The 20,850-nt window shown below is 38.0% G+C and overlaps 2 protein-coding genes and 1 pseudogene across 2 annotated transcripts; 1 reads left to right on the top strand and 2 right to left on the bottom strand.

Annotated features, from left to right (window-relative positions):
* The first annotated feature begins 1,303 nt into the window (after positions 1 to 1,303).
* LOC136283029 (uncharacterized) lies at positions 1,304 to 5,075 on the top strand (annotated as a pseudogene).
* Positions 5,076 to 7,126: 2,051 nt separating this feature from the next.
* LOC136283028 (fibrinogen-like protein A) lies at positions 7,127 to 9,445 on the bottom strand. The gene is made up of 4 exons (XM_066171192.1): positions 9,408 to 9,445; positions 8,601 to 8,865; positions 7,842 to 7,980; positions 7,127 to 7,743 (listed from the first exon to the last, which is right to left on the bottom strand). Exons 1-4 carry the CDS (start codon positions 9,443 to 9,445, stop codon positions 7,127 to 7,129), a joined length of 1,059 nt encoding a protein of 352 aa, XP_066027289.1.
* Positions 9,446 to 15,679: 6,234 nt separating this feature from the next.
* On the bottom strand, positions 15,680 to 18,214 carry LOC131792773 (fibrinogen-like protein A). The gene is made up of 4 exons (XM_066171191.1): positions 18,177 to 18,214; positions 17,371 to 17,635; positions 16,399 to 16,537; positions 15,680 to 16,296 (listed from the first exon to the last, which is right to left on the bottom strand). The coding sequence occupies exons 1-4, from the start codon at positions 18,212 to 18,214 to the stop codon at positions 15,680 to 15,682; spliced, it is 1,059 nt and encodes a 352-aa protein (XP_066027288.1).
* Between the last annotated feature and the right edge of the window lie 2,636 nt (positions 18,215 to 20,850).

Below are 20,850 nucleotides of genomic sequence, written 5' to 3'. Positions count from 1 at the left end.
CATACTGAGGTTAAAAGTTAGTTTATTAGACAATCTCTTTTATTCACCTGCTACGTAACCTCTCAGCAATAAAAAGTTTACATCCTGAGCTTGGTGCTTCTTCCTGTTTGGGTTTAGGAATAATGTTATTACGATCGGATAAATATCGGAATAATACTGACCCGCAACGTACGAATTGTATAGTCTGTAAGGGGTATATTCTCTTTATACATAAATACGTAAAAGGCGCTAAAGGACGCTAAACCTAAATTTGAATCCTTGTGAAATAAATACTGATTGCTTCCAAACTGCACGCAAACTCCAAATTATGAGCTTGATGATTCGTACTGTTCCTTCAGGAATAACATTAACATCCTACCGATCGACTAAACATCGCTTAAAACGCAATCTTAGCATAAATAAAACTTTTAGAAGGAAAAACTTACAAATAAATAAAAATTGTGCTTCTATATCAAAGTTTGAAGAAATAAGATGAGACAGCTCTCTACATAAATTATTTAGTATACACCGGGTGAGACATATTTGCAAATGCCTCATCCTAACACGGAAGAAAACAATACCTATTTTGACTTTTAAACTCCATAATAAATTATTTACAGCGAGACGGACAAACACCTTTGGAGTAAACACTGGGGAAGAGAAAAGACAAATCAAAGCGCCATAGGAGATTGATGGAAAAATTTATATCTCGTGTAGTTAGCCTTTTTTTAACTTATTTTTTTCAGTCACTATTTAACTGAATCGGACGAACATGTAGAAACTAAGGTTTAAAACAGCGCAATCTTCTTGTCAATTATCATTAAATCATGATCTAAGGAGGACTCCCTTCCAATCTCATTCATTTCATCTAAACCGCCCCATCTAAAAGTTAGTTTCTGTTAAAACCATTGATTTAGTTTGTTGTTTTAATTTAGTAAAATTTTGATGTTTCATTATTTTCATGTTTGCCACTCAAGTTCGTGTAAATTTTAATCATGAACACTTCTTAAGCTCAAAATTTTCAGTAAAAATTCATCAGACGATATTTGATGCCAAACAAGAGATTGTAAAGTTTGTATTCTCTTGTTGATGCCTATTCTTTGTTCTTCAGTGTGGAGAAAATTCAATGGAGAGGATGTGCTGATAGGGAATTAGTTTTATTCTTCGGCAAATGTCCGGCTTTTTGTAGTGACTAATTACGTAATCAGCTGGTCGAGTGACATCACTTTCCCGCCAAAATCAGCGTTCCATGGCGAAATCGGGGAGGACTGCTCACCATAATACTGATAATGGCAGACATGAGGGAGACTGACGATTCAAACATATGATCAGTTTGATTTCCAGGATGAGTGCTTCCCCGTATTTCACCTCAAAAAGAAAGACAAACACCATCGGCGGTTAGAGAAGCAATCGCAGCTTTTTCAACGAGCCAAAAGGAACCAAGAAGGCACATCAAAATCGAATACGAGAAGCGACATGAAGAAGACTCGTCAAGGGACGACAAGAAAACTGAAGATGTTGCGGCCAAAAAGCGTAAAAAAGACACATCCACGGAACAGACACAAGGTTCAACTTGGCAGCCTCCTAACTGGAGAGAGCAGCTTGTTAATATTCGTGAAATGAGAAAAACACGCGATGCCCCAGTTGATTCACAAGGATGCGAGAAGACAACTGATGAGAGCCAGTCACCAGAGGTGAGAGGAGATAAAATTGGCGATCCATTGGGGTGGGGTAAGGGAAGCCGACACAGTGGTGTCCTCGGAGCCAACTATGCTTATTTATGAGAAGTAGAAACGTTTTGGGTAAAATTTCTGTACAGCCCCATACTATTGTAAAACAAATCTGTTTTCCCAATGGCAATGTATTGTTTTTGTCATTGTTTTCTCTATCTAAGAACTGAATGCATAATGTAGAGTGGGGCTGTGCAGAAATTTTACCACTTTTTGTTTGGTCAGTGTCAACACATTCATTTACCCCCAGCAATTGATTGCATCCCTCTTTTCATTTGATTTATAAGATAAATTACGACAAATAGTTCAACAGCTATATGTTTAACCCTTTACACCCCAACATTATAGTATGCATATTCTTCATACAGTTCTCCTCACATATCCTAAGGTAACGACAATGAGAATTTGTGTACCAATCAGGAGCTTCTTTGCTTGGTGATCATTTCCTTTTTTCTCATGACCTTGATGTGTGATTCAGGGGTTATAGAGTAACGAGAAATTAGATGTTAGTCACTCTTAGGTGTCAAAGGGTTAAGGTGGGTGAGGATCAGTTTGCAGAGTATGGCAGTGCATGCACAAGTTCCCTTTTAATAGTCAATTGCATGCTAAAATCACTGCCTTGCGTCAAGATCTGCCATACTCTGCAGCCTGGGATGAGGTTTAGGTCTCCTCATAAGAACCTGGACAACTGGGCCAATCTATTTTCAGAGATTTCGCCTTACTGATGTTTATTTATCAAATTTTTTGTGATGATTTTAGTTTTTTTTTTTCTTTCTTGCAACAACAATAGAGATCTTCATGTATGAGCTACTGGGATAAAAGTTGTAAGGATACACTCTCCTCCTGGGGGTGTAAATTTCCCATTTAACCCTTTAAACCCGAAGGATGAGTAACATCTCATTTCTCCCTACAATATCACTCCTGAATCACACATTAAGGTCATGAGAATTAAGGAAATGGTCATCAGGAAAGAAACCTTTTTATTGGCAAACAAATTCTTCTTGTCAGCACCTTAGGAAATGTATAAAGAACAGTGTGGAGAATATGCATACTGATGTTAGGGTGTAAAGGGTTAAAGAGTGGCTAGTCAGAAATCTCACCTTGCATATAAGAAATTTCCCTTCTAATCAGAAAACAAAGTCTGCTGATTAAGCTTGCCATGTCATCAGGCTCAACTGAAGAGTTTGTTCAGAAGAAAGAAGGGGCTTACAAATATTAGTATAATTCTACCATCATCCTATCACAAATAGTGAAAACTTATTGACTATGCTGCATACCATCTGGAATTTACGAGGAGAATTTGTTAGACAACCAGGAGCTTCTAGAATTGGACATCATTTCCTTTATTCACTATTTTAAGTATCTGATGCAAGGGTGAAACTGTTAGGAGAAATTAGAAGCCAATCACTCTTAGGGGAAAGAGGGTTAAGACAGTCCAGTATCAATGGTTCATCTCTCCTCACAATTTCAGATGGTCCGGTATCAAGTACTTATCTCCCTCATGCTGTCAAGTCAAAGAAAAGACCAAGTTACTTTTGCTGCGATGGGAAAGTTAAAGGCTTATGGGTTAACAATAGAGAACATTCTCACAACATCAACAAGAAAAAATTGCTGAACTTATCTACCCTGTTGGCTTCTGGAAGGTGAGTAAATTTTTATGTTAGTTAGGAACTTGATTTTGACAGAATTTACTCACTAGAAAAGTAACTTGCAGAATAGTCTGAAGGCCTTCTCTCCCCTTATTAAATAAAAGTTGTGAACATCTTTTAAAAACTCACTAGTGGGGCTCTTTAGAAAAGCTACTGATAATAATTTTTTTCATCATCAGTCATGTTAAACAGGGTTCAGGGGGGTCTTATATTAGCATGTTACTGAAACAAGGGGGTTATACCAAGTTGTTTTATTATTTTCACTTGTCACTTTTTCACTTACAAAGAGGGGTAGATTGGTTGATATATATCCTCCATAGAACCCTCTGAGTCCCCTCTCTCCCTCCACCCCCCCCTTTATCATAAAAACCACTAGCAGAAGTCTAGAAGTAGAAAAAGAAGCAACAAAAATGGCTCAAAATCTATGACACTGAGCTTCCTTTTAACTTGTAACCCTTTAACTTCCAGAGGTTATCAATATGAAACTTATTCTCATAATGGGTAATTTAGTGTTAACAACTGAGTTGAAAACATAAATTGGCTAGCATAAAGGGTAAAAAAGCTGACGTTTCAAGCATTAGCCCTTCATCAGAGCAATTATTGGAGGAACTGTGGGTTGTGTGTGGGTTTATATGCAGAAAGTGGAACTACACTATTGTTTCGTCACCATATTCTCACCAATAGCGTAGGTCCTCTTTCTGCAAACTTCCAAGTGTGGGCCCAAAAGTGGTGCATTTTACCATGAACATGGCTTGGGGACAAGTGACTGGAATTGGAGTTGATACTCGTGTTCATAGAATTTCTAACAGACCAAGATGGGTCAAAAAACGTACTTAACTACCAAAAGTGATTCATATAACTTTTCCTAACAATATCCGTGCACTATCCAGCAAACAGGTAATGAGAAGGTAGAATAAAGAAAATAATCCAAAAAAGGCTTTTTAACAAAGCAGTAGGGATACCTGGATTAAAATTTAACCCTGGGTTAGCATTAATCAGCCTTCCAACCACTGAGCCCAGGTTAACATTGGTCCTCTAACCATGTCTCAAGACTGGTTCCAACTGTGTAAAATAAATGTACAGGTTCGTGATACAATGGATAAAAGGCGAGATGGAAGCAAAATCACAGACTGTGAGACCTAGGTAACAAGGTGCTTTTTTTGTGAAAGATATTTTATAAGTGGCACCCCTTCCTTAAAGGGAGAAATCTGCCGTTGAATTTGATTCAGAAATTAGTTTATACTTAAACGGTAGATGGTAATGAAGGCGCGCTCTGATTGGCTACTCAAACTCCTTTTATCCTTTGCTATTAGCCTTGCAAAGCTATTCACAATTATCTATTAGACCCCAACAGGGTCTACCGCCAGGTTCAGGGCAACATTCCCCTGTATCCCCAGCAACAGAGACTAAAGACCCCCCTCCAAAACCTAATGTCTCCATAACGGTTGCTCCAAGCGGTATCGTTTTGTCGTGGTATATGGCTCTTGATGAGAGACACGCGCTTATAATGAACTATCAACTTTTTGCGCTTCAGGACGGCGGCACAACGGAGAACCTTCACCAGTGGAAGAAGATTGGAGTCGTCAAGACGTTGACGCTTCCTATGGCTTGCACTCTGACTCAGTTATCAGCCGGAAACCACTTCTTGGTACGTGCTACTGATGTTAATGGACGACAGGGTGAGTGCAGTGAGGCCTGCACTATTACTCTCAAATAAATCTTTATCGGCACTATTGGTACTTACGTATAAGAAACTTAGTGTGGAGTCTTCAAGTTAGATTTATACCCCAAGAATACAACGGCAATCAATGATAGACAATCCGTATAGTACTGAACTTGGAGTATTTGTGAATTGAAATTTAATATATGTCTTCTTTGCCGTTGTTATACGCCGCTGAAGCCAAACGTATTTACATCTTTTACTTTTGGAGGAAAGAATCGCGATCTCAGATGCGTGAAATTTGTTACGCCAAGGATATGAATTACTCGATTTTACTGATTTGTAGATTTTGTTTGCTTTTAGAAATGAGGGATTTTAAGAATGTGTTGCCGTCGTTTTTTTTTTTTTTTTTTGTCGTCGTATAATGACGGGTAGAACGAACTATTGATCAACCCTTTTGATGTGTTATTTTCAACAATAGGGGATCATCATAAGATGGTGTGGGTGTTGGGATTTTAAACTCGATCGCTTAAATCCTTAGGCTGAATGTGAAATCGCGATGTCAACCTGTTTCCTAGTCCTCTCCAGCATGAACCTTGAGGGAAAACAGATAGAACCCTGGAGAGGAGGCCCTCTCCCCTTCCTTATTTTTTTTTTTTCAAGTCATAGAAAGCTCCCCCGAACTTCGTTTGACTTGAGTGAAATCTTTCAGTTCTTCCATTCGTGAACATCTAACTTGCAATACTTTCTTTTTTTGTCTAATTTTTCTTTGCTCGACAATACGTTGAATGGAGGAGATCAGGTTCGCGGAGGATTTAGCAGCCAAAATATTCCGACGCCCCTCAAAACAATTCAGAAAGCATTACTTTTATTTTGCCTTTCTCTAACGACTGTGGTAGCTAAGTCTGTAAAGAAACATACTGGCCTCTTTTACGGATAGTTTTAACAGTCCTTCAGGAAATGTGCTTTTTGTATGTACATACTTCCAGCATCGATGGCAACAACTGGCGTCGCACTTGTTACATATTCGTGGGCTATTAAATTACTATGATATAACGATATGCTTAAAAGTTCAGGGAAGTTGCCAAGGCTTTATTTTACAAACACTTTTTTATGATTTTTATTTTCAAGAAAGTAAAAGCTTTTTTCACTAACACGGCTATAAAACCCGACCATTTGTAAATAACAGTTTTTGAAACATGTGGTTGGCCTGTGACTTCAAGGTTTGCTTCTAATCGCTTCACTTTGTTTTGGTCTCTTGGTGTCTTGAAACAGGATTAAACATAATGGTCTGTTTATAATGTGTGACATCTGTTCGAGGGGTGAAAGCATTACTTTTATTTTGCCTTTCTCTAACGACTGTGGTAGCTAAGTCTGTAAAGAAACATACTGGCCTCTTTTACGGATAGTTTTAACAGTCCTTCAGGAAATGTGCTTTTTGTATGTACATACTTCCAGCATCGATGGCAACAACTGGCGTCGCACTTGTTACATATTCGTGGCTATTAAATTACTATGATATAACGGTATGCTTAGAAGTTCAGGGAAGTTGCGAAGGCTTCGTTTTACAAACACTTTTTTATGATTTTTATTTTCAAGAAAGTAAAAGCCTTTTCACTAACACGGCTTTAAAAACAGACCATTTGTAAATAACAGTTTTTGAAACATGTGGTTGGCCTGTGACTTCAAGGTTTTCTTTTGATCGCTTCACTTTGTTTTGGTCTCTTGGTGTCTTGAAACAGGATTAGACATGATGGTCTGTTTATAATGTGTGACATCTGTTCGCGGGGTGCTAAGGGAACATCACCATTGGAAGGAAAGGTTTCACATTTCATTTCAAGTTGAAGAAAGCGATTTCATGTCGATATTTAAAGCCTAGTGCTAGACTAAATTATGTGTCAATATATTATTATGCTAATAATATATCAATGGATTTCAGTCACCTTCGCAGCTGTTTTTGGTTGTAACGCCACGCAGCACCGGGCGTTACATGACAACTTGAGTTTCCATTGCAAATTCTATGAAGGCTACATTAGTTAGTGCCCAGATCTCTTCGTCGAGTTCCTTGCATCCTTGAAGGTGAACTATGGTGACTATAGCAGTTTTGTTCAGTTATGCCTTAATTTCATCTCAGAGAATTTTAGGTAAGGCTGAGAAGTCCAAGGACCCCAGTCCGGACCATCCCTTGCATTGAGATTAACCTCGCCACATTGGTTTGCCCACCATGCACCACCAGGAAAACACTTTCCAAGGGAGTTGTCATTATCTTGGTCTGGTGTGCCGAATTTCATCCCTCGGATGTTCAATTTAGGATCTGTATTTCCATAAAACCCATTTCCGATGTTTCCTTCGTACGAAGTCATGTCGCATCGATACTTTTCTGTTTCGTTAGCTACCCGAAACCCACCATATTTGGCATATCCCTTTGTGCCGTTGGTTCGGTGCAGCTCTATTCGAAGAATGCTGTCAGAAGAGGCTATTCGGTGGAAGTTGTCGTTTCCAAACCAGAATTCTTTGGACAAATCACCAAAGCCTACTCGATACTCTACCCACGTTCGTCTAAAGCTTTGCTCGTATGGACGGGAACGTCTCTGAACCACAGTCCACCCACCTCCATCTGTGGTTTGGTCACAGTACACGTTTATGACCCCTTGACCATCTGGGTTGATTTTATATATGCCATTCTGATTCGCTCCTAGGGTTTTCAGCTGCTGGCAGCTTCTCACTGTATATAAAAAAAAGAAACATAGTATGACACTTGTTGCTTAAAGGAAATTATCGCAAAGTTAGGTGTTCTCTTCTATTTAGTCACGAGTTACCCACCTCCGCTATGTTTTTCGCAATACACTCCTTTGTAATCCTGTCGACATTCACACGTGAACATCCGGGGATTCCAACACTCGTCAACACATGTTCCACCATTTTGACATGAAGCCGAGGCGCAACCAGGTCCATTTCCTCCCTGAGTGAAAATGTGTTAGTAACATGTGAAATTGTGTCAATAACAAAATGCTCGAGTATGAGTGGTTCTTTTATCAATAAAACAGCTCTTATTTGCGGCTTGATTGGCTGTTCCATGTCCAAATTGTTTGATTTCACCTGTCCAATTATAAGCACTTAGCAAATGTTAGCCAGTCAAAATGGAAAAAATATCTGAAGTGCGTTAAGTATTCGATATTTCTAACAAAGTTTAGACTTCCGACTTGAACTTTTGCTATATGAATCAATTCATGTGCGCATGTTTAAATGAAAGTTTTCATTCCTGCTCGTAATTTCGAATCATTCGCCCGATTGCTGCCTGAATTGTACTCCCGCCCACTGAGTTCCACCACATTTCAACTTGCTGTGTTTCGGGCTAGAAATTAAGGTCTTACAAACACTACTCTGTGTAAATGTTCAGTTTTAGGCAGCCATACTGTTCTGTGAGATAAAGGCATTTATTTGACCTCTCGATATGACTTTGACACCACCTTGCTCAGAAGATGGAATTTGAAAAACCGAAGACCTCAAAGGTTCCTGCGCTTGGTAGGTTTAGCACTGATGATTAAGTTTCTAACTGATCTGTAAATTTCTATGACTCACCATCTGTGTCGTTGGCTCGTAGTAAGTGACGCCTTTTCTTAAAACAAAGTCATTTGGGGCTGTCGCTTTTGATTGGTCGCTTAATTCACATGTTTTCCCTGAGTTTGCATAATTAAACGATCGACAGCGTGCATCCCGTAGGCATTCCCACGTACAGTCTATCGGGCACGTGACAGTGTGCGTAGCAATCACGTGATTAACCAGAGTGTAGCCTGGAACAGATGCAAACATATCGTCATATATGAGAGTTTTCTTCAAGATGTATCTTACACGAAATAAAAAGAGAGAAATCAAGAGGATATTGACGACTTGATGAAAATCGTAAACATTTATAAGATATTAGGAACACTTTGATTGATCGAAAGCCTATCGTTCATTGTACTAGTAAACTCAGGGCTCCATTTTTTAAAAACTAGAAAGGGCACTTTCTATCATTTTTCAGGCGTTGGTGCACTTAGAACGTTGGTAATCATGCACCTTCGGGTCGTGATTTACAACTTTTCCCTGTGTTCTCCTAACATCCCGTGTGAGTTTTTGCGTCTGAAAACCGACAGGAAGTGAAAATATTGCTTAGATGTTAACATATTTTTACATGGAATCATTTTTGACATGTTTTGAAAATTACTCAGTCTCGGTTTTCGTAAATTTCCGGCCAGTTCTATCTTAGGCTGTGCGCAACTCTTCGATACACAACAAGCGAATACACAAGGTCTTCAAAGTTGTTGGTTCTTAATTCTGGAAACCCCTATAATTAAGATTCCCACTCATCAGACGATTTTATGCTCTGATCACAGCAAATTCGATCACCGGTCTTCCTTTTCATCCTCATCGTCCTTGTTGGCCATGGTTTACTCAACTTTGATCGTGTCTGAAACACGTTAACTTGAAGTAGTTCCATTTGAAGGTGAATAAAATTCCATCCTTACCATTAACTTTATTCCATTACAGCTACAAGCAAAGCGATGTCAGAGAGGAATGCACGACACGAAAAGCCGAATTTGACAGCTTGAAACGAGCTCACGTTAAGAGAAAGATAACTGAATGCTTTGCTAGTTGAAGTGCTTCGACTCGCGACTCGGTATTAAAGTGTTTTTCGCTAAAATACGAAAATTTGTTTGTGTTTTAACTGATGAATTAAAGTCAGCGCACCACGATTACATTACCTTCAACCCCACTATTCAGTTAAATAACCTCAACAAATCTTCTCGGTTCACATTGGTTCTGCGTCAAGTTTTCTACATTTGTGTAGTCTAAGATCTATTTTTGCCATTATTTTCAGTGCGCAAATTAAGTGTTTAAGTCAAGCTTTACCTTTTTCAGGATGTTCATATCTTCTTAAACAAGATAACCGACCAGGGTTCGACGTTCCTGTTAGACTTTGAGGTGAGGGAGTTGCAAACTTCCAGCACAAGAGAAACTGAGAATGGAAGAGTAAAGTGAGTCGCTGCATTGTTTTCAAGTTACTTCCACTCGGCTTTTGTATTAGTTCACCATCAAGATAAAGTCGTGATAAGGAAGCTTTGACCTCAATTAGTCGCTGGTGCGTCAACTTGAAAATGAATAATGTTCGAGTAAAAATAACTCTCATCGACAGTTTTTTTATGTGCTGGGTTTTAGAAACTTAGCAGGAGACTGGTGAATAACATTTATTATTAAAAGCTCGATCAACTTCAAAATCTGAAACACTTAGTAAGGATTCTCTTCTATTTCTATTGAAGAAAGATTAGACGGTTTAAGGGGGGAAAGTAAGTGTGCAAGGTTTTCTTAGGAAGACATTGATAACATTTCACGACATTCGTTCACTGACTGAACCAGTTCGTGTGCTAATTATAGCAATCTTTTTTCTCAATTGCCATTAATTAATTAACTTAACAGTTTTCTGGGTTTTGTGGTGCTCTAGAATCTAAAACTAAATAATAGAAGTCTTGAATTTGAAATTAGATAAAGATAGAATTTAGTTAAAACTAGATAAAATTAGATAAAAACCGATTGCATCCATATAGACAAAACATGAAGGTTTTATATGAAGGTTTTATCCGATCTTTATTGTGGGTTCAGTTCGCAGCTATGTTGACCCTTGAACTCCCAAGATCTGATTGTTAATTCTCCCCTCTAGCTGCTACACATTTGCTAGTAAACAAGTCACGAGAATTTGGTGTAAGATCAAGACTATTAACTTCCACATGATAAGCTTGAGTATTCTTATTACATGTTGGCGGGTAATGTATGGATGTTATAGGGAGAAGTTACATGTTAGTCACTTGTGGGAGTTAAAGGGTTAAGCATTTTGAGGTAATATGCGCGGTACGTAACCTCTTATTAATCTCTGAAGAGTTTAAGTCCTGATCTTACTTTGTCTACTTTCAGGAATAACACTTAAGCGATCGTTCAAAACGCAAGCTTAGCGTACAAATTTTCAAAAGAAAAACTACATATGAATAAAATTCTGCTTTCATTAAAATTTAAAGAAATAACGTGAGTCAGCTCTCCTCTACATAAATTATTAAGTATTTACCAGGCGAAATATAGGTATAAATTTGAAGTCCTGATGCGAAAATGTACTGACCCGCAATGTAAGAATTGTAGAGACTGTTTTGGGTATTTATTTTAACCTTTAGACATAAATGCGCGAAGGCCCTAAAAAACGCACGTAACGTGAATTCAAGTCGGAACAATACTGACCCGCAACGTACGCATTGCATAGTCTGTAAGGGGTATATTCTCTTTATACATAAATACACAAAGGCGCTAAAGGACGCTAAACCTCAATTTGAATCCTTATGAAATAAATGCTGATTACTTCCAAACTGCACGCAAACTCCAAATCATGAGCTTGATGATTCGTCCTGTTCCTTCAGGAATAACGTTAACATCCTACCGATCGACTAAACATCGCTTAAAACGCAACTTTAGCATAAAAAAAAAACTTTCAGAAGGAAATTTTTTCTGAGGAAGACATTGATAACATTTCAAGACATTGGTTCACTGACTGACTGAACTTGTTCGTGCGCTAATCATAGCATTCTTTTTCTTTTAAATTGCCATGGAATTAATTAACTTAACAGTTTTCTGGGTTTTGTGGTGCTTTTATCCTGCAAATAATTACCCTTGGGTTCAGTAGTCTAGAATTTAAAACTAAATAATAGAAGTCTAGAATTTGAAACTATAAAGATATAATTTAATTAAAACTAGATAAAATTAGATAAAAACATATTGATCATGTTAGAAAAGAGAGACAAAACATGAAGGTTTTATCTGATCTTTATTGTGGGTTCAGTTCGCAGCTATGTTGACCCTTGAACTCCCAAGATCTGATTGTTAATTCTCCCCTCTAGCTGCAACACATTTCCTAGTAAACAAGTCACGAGAATTTGGTGTAAGATCAAGACTATTAACTTCACATGATAAGTTTGAGTATTCTTATTACATGTTGGCGGGTAATGTATGGATGTTATAGGGAGAAGTTACATGTTAGTCACTTGTGGGAGTTAAAGGGTTAAGCATTTTGAGGTAATCCGCGCGTTATGTAACCTCTTATCCATCTCTGAAGAGTTTAAGTCCTGATCTTACTTTGTCTACTTTCAGGAATAACACTTAAGCGATCGTTCAAAACGCAAGCATAGCGTACAAATTTTCAAAAGAAAAACTACATATAAATAAAATTCTGCTTTTATTAAAATTTAAAGAAATAACGTGAGTCAGCTCTCCTCTACATAAATTATTAAGTACTTACCAGGCGAGATATACATATACTGACCCGCAATGTAATAATTGTAGAGACTGTATGGGGTATTTATTTTTAACCTTTAGACATAAATGCGCGAAGGCGCTACTTTAAATAAACATCAAAGCAAGCAGACGGGGGACCAAAACATGACGGTCCTTGGGAAACTGTTCGTTATTGCACGTCCAGTTCCCAGCTATATTAAGCATACTGAGGTTAAAAGTTAGTTTATTAGGCAATCTCTTTGATTCACCTGCTACGTAACCTCTCAGCAATAAAAAGTTTACATCCTGAGCTTGGTGCTTCTTCCTGTTTGGGTTCAGGAATAACGTTATTACGATCGGGTAAATATCGGAATAATACTGACTGTATAGTCTGTAAGGGGTATATTCTCTTTATACATAAATACGCAAAGGCGCTTAAGGACGCTAAACCTAAATTTGAATCCTTGTGAAATAAATACTGATTGCTTCCAAACTGCACGCAAACTCCCAATTATGAGCTTGATGATTCGTCCTGCTCCTTCAGGAATAACGTTAACATCCTACCGATCGACTAAACATCGCTTAAAACGCAATCTTAGCATAAATAAAACTTTTAGAAGGAAAAACTTACAAATAAATAAAAGTTGTGCTTCTATATTAAAGTTTGAAGAAATAAGATGAGACAGCTCTCTACATAAATTATTTAGTATACACCGGGTGAGACATATTTGCAAATGCCTCATCCTAACACGGAAGAAAACAATACCTATTTTGACTTTTGAACTCCATAATAAATTATTTACAGCGAGACGGACAAACACCTTTGGAGTTAACACTGGGGAAGAGAAAAGACAAATCAAAGCGCCATAGAAGATTGATGGAAAAAGTTATATCTCGTGTAGTTAGCCTTTTTGTAACTTATTTTTTCAGTCACTATTTAACTGAATTGGACGAACATGTAGAAACTAAGGTTTAAAACAGCGCAATCTTCTTGTCAATTATCATTAAATCATGATCTAAGGACGACTCCCTTCCAATCTCATTCATTTCATCTAAACCGCCCCATCTAAATGTTAATTAGTTTCTGTTAAAACCATTGATTTAGTTTGTTGTTTTAATATAGTAAAATTTTGATGTTTCATTATTTTCATGCTTGCCACTCAAGTTCGTGTAAATTTTAATCATGAACACTTCTTAAGCTCAGAATTTTCAGTAAAATTTCATCAGACGATATTTGATGCCAAACAAGAGATTGTAAAGTTTCTATTCTCTTGTTGATGCCTATTCTTTGTTCTTCCGTGTGGAGAAAATTCAATGGAGAGGATGTGCTGATAGGGAATTAGTTTTATTCTTCGGCAAATCTCCGGCTTTTTGTAGTGACTAATTACGTAATCAGCTGGTCGAGTGACATCACTTTCCCGCCAAAATCAGCGTTCCATGGCGAAATCGGGGAGGACTGCTCACCATAATACTGATAATGGCAGACATGAGGGAGACTGACGATTCAAACATATGATCAGTTTGTTTTCACGGATTTCCAGGATGAGTGCTTCCCCGTATTTTACCTCAAAAAGAAATACAAACACGCTCGGCGGCTAGAGAAGCAATGGCAGCTTTTTCAACGAACCAAAAGGAACCAAGAAGGCACATGAAAATCGAATACGAGAAGCGACATGAAGAAGGCTCGTCTAGGAACGACAAGAAAACTGAAGATGTTGAGGCCAAAAAGCGTAAAAAAGACACATCCACGGAACAGACACAAGGTTCAACTTGGCAGCCCCTTAACTGGAGAGAGCAGCTTGCTAATATTCGTGAAATGAGAAAAACACGCGATGCCCCAGTTGATTCACAAGGATGCGAGAAGACAGCTGATGAGAGCCAGTAACCAGAGGTGAGAGGAGATGAAATTGGCGATCCAGTGGGGTGGGGTAAGGGAAAAGCCGACACAGTGGTCTCCTCGGAGCCAACTATGCTTATTTATGAGAAGTAGAAACGTTTTGGGTAAAATTTCTGTACAGCCCCATACTATTGTAAAACAAATCTGTTTTCCCAATGGCAATGTATTGTTTTTTTGTTTTTGGAGGAAAGAATCGCGATCTCAGATGCGTGAAATTTGTTTTATCACGTCAAGGATATGAATTAATCGATTTTCTACAGTATTGATAGTTACTGATTTGTAGATTTTGTTTGCATTTAGAAATGGGAGATTTTAAGAATGTGTTGCCGTCGTTTTTTTTTGTCGTCGTATAATGACTGGCAGAACGAACTATTCATCAACCCTTTTGATGTGTTATTTTCAACAATGGGGGATCATCATAAGATGGTGTGGGTGTTGGGATTTAAACTCGATCGATTAAATCCTTAGGCTGAATGTGAAATCGCGATGTCAACCTGTTTCCCAGTCCTCTCCAACATGAACCTTAAGAAAAAACAGATAGAACCCTGGAGAAGAGGCCCTCCCCCCTTCGTTATCTAACTTACAATCCTTTTTTTTTGGTCTAATTTTTTTTTTGCTCGACAATACTTTGAAGGGAGGAGATCAGGTTCGCGGAGGATTTAGCAGCCAAAATATTCCGACGCCCCTCAAAACAATTCAGAAAGCATTACTTTTATTTTGCCTTTCTCTAACGACTGTGGTAATTAATTCTGTAAAGTAACATACTGGCCTCTTTTACGGATAGTTTTAACAGTCCTTCAGGAAATGTGCTTTTTGTATGTACATACTTCCAGCATCGATGGCAACAACTGGCGTCACACTTGTTACATATTCGTGGGCTATTAAATTACTATGATATAAAGACATGCTTAGAAGTTCAGGGAAGTTGCCAAGGCTTTATTTTTTATTGATTTTTATTTTCAAGAAAGTAAAAGCCTTTTTCACTAACACGGCTATAAAACCCGACCATTTGTAAATAACAGTTCTTGAAACATGTGGTTGGCCTGTGACTTCAAGGTTTGCTTTTGATCGCTTCACTTTGTTTTGGTCTCTTGGTGTCTTGAAACAGGATTAAACATGATGGTCTGTTTATAATGTGTGACATCTGTTCGTAGGGTGCTAATGGAACATCACCATTGGAAGGAAAGGTTTCACATTTCATTTCAAGTTGAAGAAAGCGATTTCATGTCGATATTTAAAACCTAGTGCAAGACTAAATTATGTGTCAATATATTATTATGCTAATAGTATATCAATGGATCTCAGTCACCTTCGCAGCTGTTTTTGGTTGTAACGCTACGCAGAACCGGGCGTTACATGACAACTTGAGTTGCCATCGCAAATTCTATGAAGGCTACATTAGTTAGTGCCCAGATCTCTTCGTCGAGTTCCTTGAATCCCTGAAGGTGACGTATGGTGACTACAGCAGGTTTGTTCAGTTATGCCTTACTTTCATCTCAGAGAGATTTAGGTCAGGGTTAGTAGCCCAAGGAAGCCAGAATGGACCATTCCTTGCATTGAGATTAACCTCGCCACATTGGTTTGCCCACCATGCACCATGAGGAAAACACTTTTCAAGGAAGTTGTCATTATCTTGGTCTGGTGTGCCGAATTTCATCCCTCGGATGTTCAATTTAGGATCTGTATTTCCATAAAACCCATTTCCGATGTTTCCTTCGTACGAAGTCATGTCGCATCGATACTTTTCTGTTTCGTCAGCTACCCGAAACCCATGATATTTGGCATATCCCTTTGTGCCGTTGGTTCGGTGCAGATCTATTCGAAGAATGCTGTCAGAAGAGGCGATTCGGTGCAAGTTGTCGTTTCCAAGCCAGAATTCTTTGGACAAGTCGCCAAAGCCTACTCGATACTCTACCCACGTTCGTCTAAAGCTTTGCTCGTATGGACGGGAACGTCTCTGAACCACAGTCCACCCACCTCCATCTGTGGTTTGGTCACAGTACACGTTTATGACCCCTTGACCATCTGGGTTGATTTCATAAATGCCATTCTGATTCGCTCCAAGGGTTTTCAGCTGCTGGCAGCTTCTCACTGTACATGGAACAAAAGAAACATAATATGAGACTTGTTGCTGAAAGGAAATTATCGCAAATTTAAGTGTTCTTCTCTTCTATTTAGTCACGAGTTACCCACCTCCGCTGTGCTTTTCGCAATACACTCCTTTATAATCCTGTCGACATTCACACGTGAACATCCAGGGATTCGAACACGCGTCAACACATGTTCCACCATTTTGACATAAAGCCGAGGTGCAAACAGGTCTATTTCCTCCCTGGGTGAAAATGGGAAGAATGGTTAAACGTACTTTCATCCTTTTATGAGGCAAAACTTACCATGACAATACCTTCCTAGGTTGAAATATATTCTCGTTCTTAGAGCTAACGTTTCTCTTTCAAATGAGTATAGAAGTTTGATATTTTCAAAGTTTTGTATATCGAGCAACGATTTTGTCTCTATTTGAGCAAATTATATTTACCCAGGATTTCCTTCTAGAAAATAGGCATTTTATGACATCAATTATGTCAATAACAAAATTCTCGAGAATGAGTGGTTCTTTTATCAGTAAAGCAGCTCTTATTTGCGGCTTGATTGGCTGTTCCATGTCCAAATTGTTTGATTTCACCTGTCCAATTATAAGCACTTAGCAAATGTTAGCCAGTCAAAATGGAAAAATATCTGAAGTGCATTAAGCATTCGATATTTCTAACAACGTTTAGACTTCCGACTTGAACTTTTGCTATATGAATCGATTCATGTGCGCATGTTTAAATTAAAGTTTTCATTCCTGCTTGTAATCTCAAATCATTCCCCCGATTGCTGCCTGAATTGTACTCCCGCCCACTGAGTTCCACCACATTTCAATTTACTGTGTTTCGGGCTAGAAATGAAGGTCTTTCAAACGCTGCTCTGTGTACATGTTCAGTTTTAGACAGCCATACTGTTCTCTGAGATAAAGGCATTTATTTGACCTCTCGATATGATTTTGACACCACCTTGCTCAGAAGATGGAATTTGAAAAACCGAAGACCTCAAAGGTTCCTGCGCTTGGTAGGTTTAGCACTGATGATTAAGTTTCTAACTGATCTGTAAATTTCTATGACTCACCATCTGTGTCGTTGGCCCGTAGTAAGTGACGCCTTTTCTTAAAACAAAGTCATTTGGGGCTGTCGCTTTTGATTGGTCACTTAATTCACATGTTTTCCCTGAGTTTGCATAATTAAACGATCGACAGCGTGCATCCCGTAGGCATTCCCACGTACAGTCTATCGGGCACGTGACAGTGTGCGTAGCAATCACGTGATTAACCAGAGTGTAGCCTACAACAGATGCAAACATATCGTCATATATGAGAGTTTTCTTCAAGATATATCTTACATAAAACAAAAAGAGAGAAATCAAGAGAACATTGACGACTTGATGAAAATCAAAAAAATTTATAAGATAATAGGAACACTTTGATTGATCGAAAGCCTATCGTTCATTGTACAAGTAAACTCAGGGTTCCATTTTTAAAAGCGAGAAGGTGCACTTTCTATCGTTTTTTTAGGCGTCAGTGCACTTGGAACGTTGGTAATCATGCACCCTCGGGTCGTGATTTACAACTTTTCCTTGTGTTCTCAGTAACATCCTGTGTGAGTTTTTGCGTCTGAAAACCGACAAGAAGTGAAAAGTATTGCTTAGATATTAACATACTTTTACATGGAATTATTTTTCTCATGTTTCGAAAATTACTCAGTCTCAGTTTCGTAAATTTCCGGCCAGTTCTATCTTAGGCTGTTCGCAACTCTTCGATACGCAACAAGAAAATACACAAGCCTTCGAAGTTGTTGGTTCTTAATTCTGGAAACCCCTATAATTAAGATTCCCACTCATCAGACGATTTTATGCTCTATCAAAGTGAATTTGATCACCGGTCTTCCTTTTCATCCTCATCGTCCTTGTTGGCCATGGTTTACTCTAGTTTGATCGTGTCTGCAACACGTTATCTTGAAGTAGTTCCATTTGAAGGTGAATAAAATTCCATCATTACCATTAACTTTAATCCATCACAGCTACAAGCAAAGCGATGTCAGGGAGGAATGCACGACACGAAAAGCTGAATTTTACAGCTTGAAACGAGCTCACGTTAAGAGAAAGACAACTGAATGCTTTGCTTCGACTCGCGACTCGGTATTAAAGTGTTTTTCGCTAAAATACGAAAATTTGCTTGTGTTGTAACTGATGAATTAAAGTCAGCGCACCACGATTACATTACCTTCAACCCCACTATTCAGTTAAATAGTCTCAACAAATCTTCTCGGTTCACATTGGTTCTACGTCAAGTTTTCTATCTTTGTGTTGTCCAAGATCTATTTTTACCATTATTTGCAGTGCGCAAATTAAGTGTTTAAGTCAAGCTTTACCTTTTTCAGGATGTTCATATCTTCTTAAACAAGACAACCGCCCAGGGTTTGACGTTCCTGATAGACTTTGAGCTGAGGGAGTTGTAAACTTCCAGCACAAGAGAAACTGAGAATGGAAGAGTAAAGTGAGTCGCTGCATTGTTTTCAAGTTACTTCCACTCGCCTTTTGCATTAGTTCACGATCAAGATAAAGTCGTGATAAGGAAGCTTTGACCTCAATTAGTCGCTAGTGCGTCGACTTGAAAATGAATAATTTACGAGTGAAAATATTTCTCATCCACAGTTTGTTTATGTGTTAGGGTTTTAGAAACTTGGCAGGAGATTGGCGAATAACATTTATTATTAAAAGCTCGATCAGCTTCAAAACTTGAAACACTCAGTAAGGATTCTCTTCTATTTCTATTGAAGAAAGATTAGACGGTTTAAGGGGGGAAAGTAAGTGTGCAAGGTTTTCTGAGGAAGACATTGATAACATTTCACGACATTCGTTCACTGACTGAACCAGTTCGTGCGCTAATTATAGCATTATCTTTTTTCAATTGCCATGGAATTAATTAACTTAACAGTTTTCTGGGTTTTGTGGTCCTTTTATCTTGCAAATAATTACCCTTGGGTTCAGTAGTCTAGAATCTAAAACTAAATAATAGTAGTCTAGAATTCAAAACTAAATAATAGTAGTCTAGAATTTGAAACTGGATAACGATAGAACTTAATTAAAACTAGATAAAATTAGATAAAAACCGATTGCATCCACATAGACACAACATGAAGGTTTTATCTAATCTTTATTGTGGGTTTAGTTTGCAGCTGTATTAACGACCCTTGAACTCCCAAGATCTGATTGTTAATTCTCCCCTCTAGCTGCTACACATTTCCTAGTAAACAAGTCACGAGAATTTGGTGTAAGATCAAGACTATTAACTTCCACATGATAAGTTTGAGTATTCTCATTACATGTTGGCGGGTAATGTATGGATGTTATAGGGAGAAGTGACATGTTAGTCACTTATGGGAGTTAAAGGGTAAAGCATTTTGAGGCAATCCGCGCGTTATGTAACCTCTTATCAATCTCTGAAGAGTTTAAGTCCTGACCTTACTTTGTCTACTTTCAGGAATAACACTTAAGCGATCAGGTAAACATCGTTCAAAACGCAAGCTTAGCGTACAAATTTTCGAAAGAAAAACTAAATATGAATAAAATTCTGCTTTTATTAAAATTTAAAGATATAACGTGAGTCAGCTCTCGTCTACATAAATTATTAAGCACTTACCAGGCGAGATATACGTATAAATTTTAAGTCCTGATGCGAAAAGGTACTGACCAGCAATGTAAGAATTGTAGAGACTGTATGGGGTATTTATTTTTAACCTTTATCTATAAATGCGCGAAGGCGCTAAAGAACGCACGTAACATGAATTCAAGTCGGAACAATACTGACCCGCAACGTACGCATTGCATAGTCTGTAAGGGGTATATTCTCTTTATACATAAATACACAAAGGCGCTGAAGGACGCTAAACCTAAATTTGAATCCTTGTGAAATAAATGCTGATTACTTCCAAACTGCACGCAAACTCCAAATTATGAGCTTGATGATTCGTCCTGTTCCTTCAGGAATAACATTAACATCCTACCGATCGACTAAACATCGCTTAAAACGCAATCTCAGCATAAAAAAAACTTTCAGAAGGAAAAACTTACAAATAAATAAAAATTGTGCTTTTATATTAAAGTTTGAAGAAATAAGGTGAGACAGCTCTTTGCATAAATTATTTAGTATTTATCGGGTGAGACATATGTGCAAATGCCTCGTCCTAATACGGAAGAAAACAACACCTATTTTGACTTTTGAACTCCATAATAAATTATTTACAGTGAGACGTACAAAGGCCTTTGGAGTTGACACTGTGGAAGAGAAAAGACAAATCAAAGCGTCATAAAAGAATGATTAAAAACTTTATATCTCGTGTAGTTAGCCTTTTTTTAACTTATTTTTTTCAGTCACTATTTAATTGAATCGGACGAACATGTAGAAACTAAGGTTTAAAACAGCGCAATCTTCTTGTCAACATCATTAAATCACGATCTTCTTAAGCTCAAAATTTTCAATAAAATTTCATCAGATGATATTTGATGGCAAACAAGAGATTGTAAAGTTTCTATTCTCTTGTTGATGCCTAT

This window comes from Pocillopora verrucosa, chromosome 8, assembly GCF_036669915.1.
Source record: "Pocillopora verrucosa isolate sample1 chromosome 8, ASM3666991v2, whole genome shotgun sequence".
NCBI classification, from domain to species: Eukaryota; Metazoa; Cnidaria; class Anthozoa; order Scleractinia; family Pocilloporidae; genus Pocillopora; species Pocillopora verrucosa.
The sequence above is the reverse complement of the archived record's forward strand: the minus strand, read 5'-3'. Positions and strand labels throughout refer to the sequence as shown.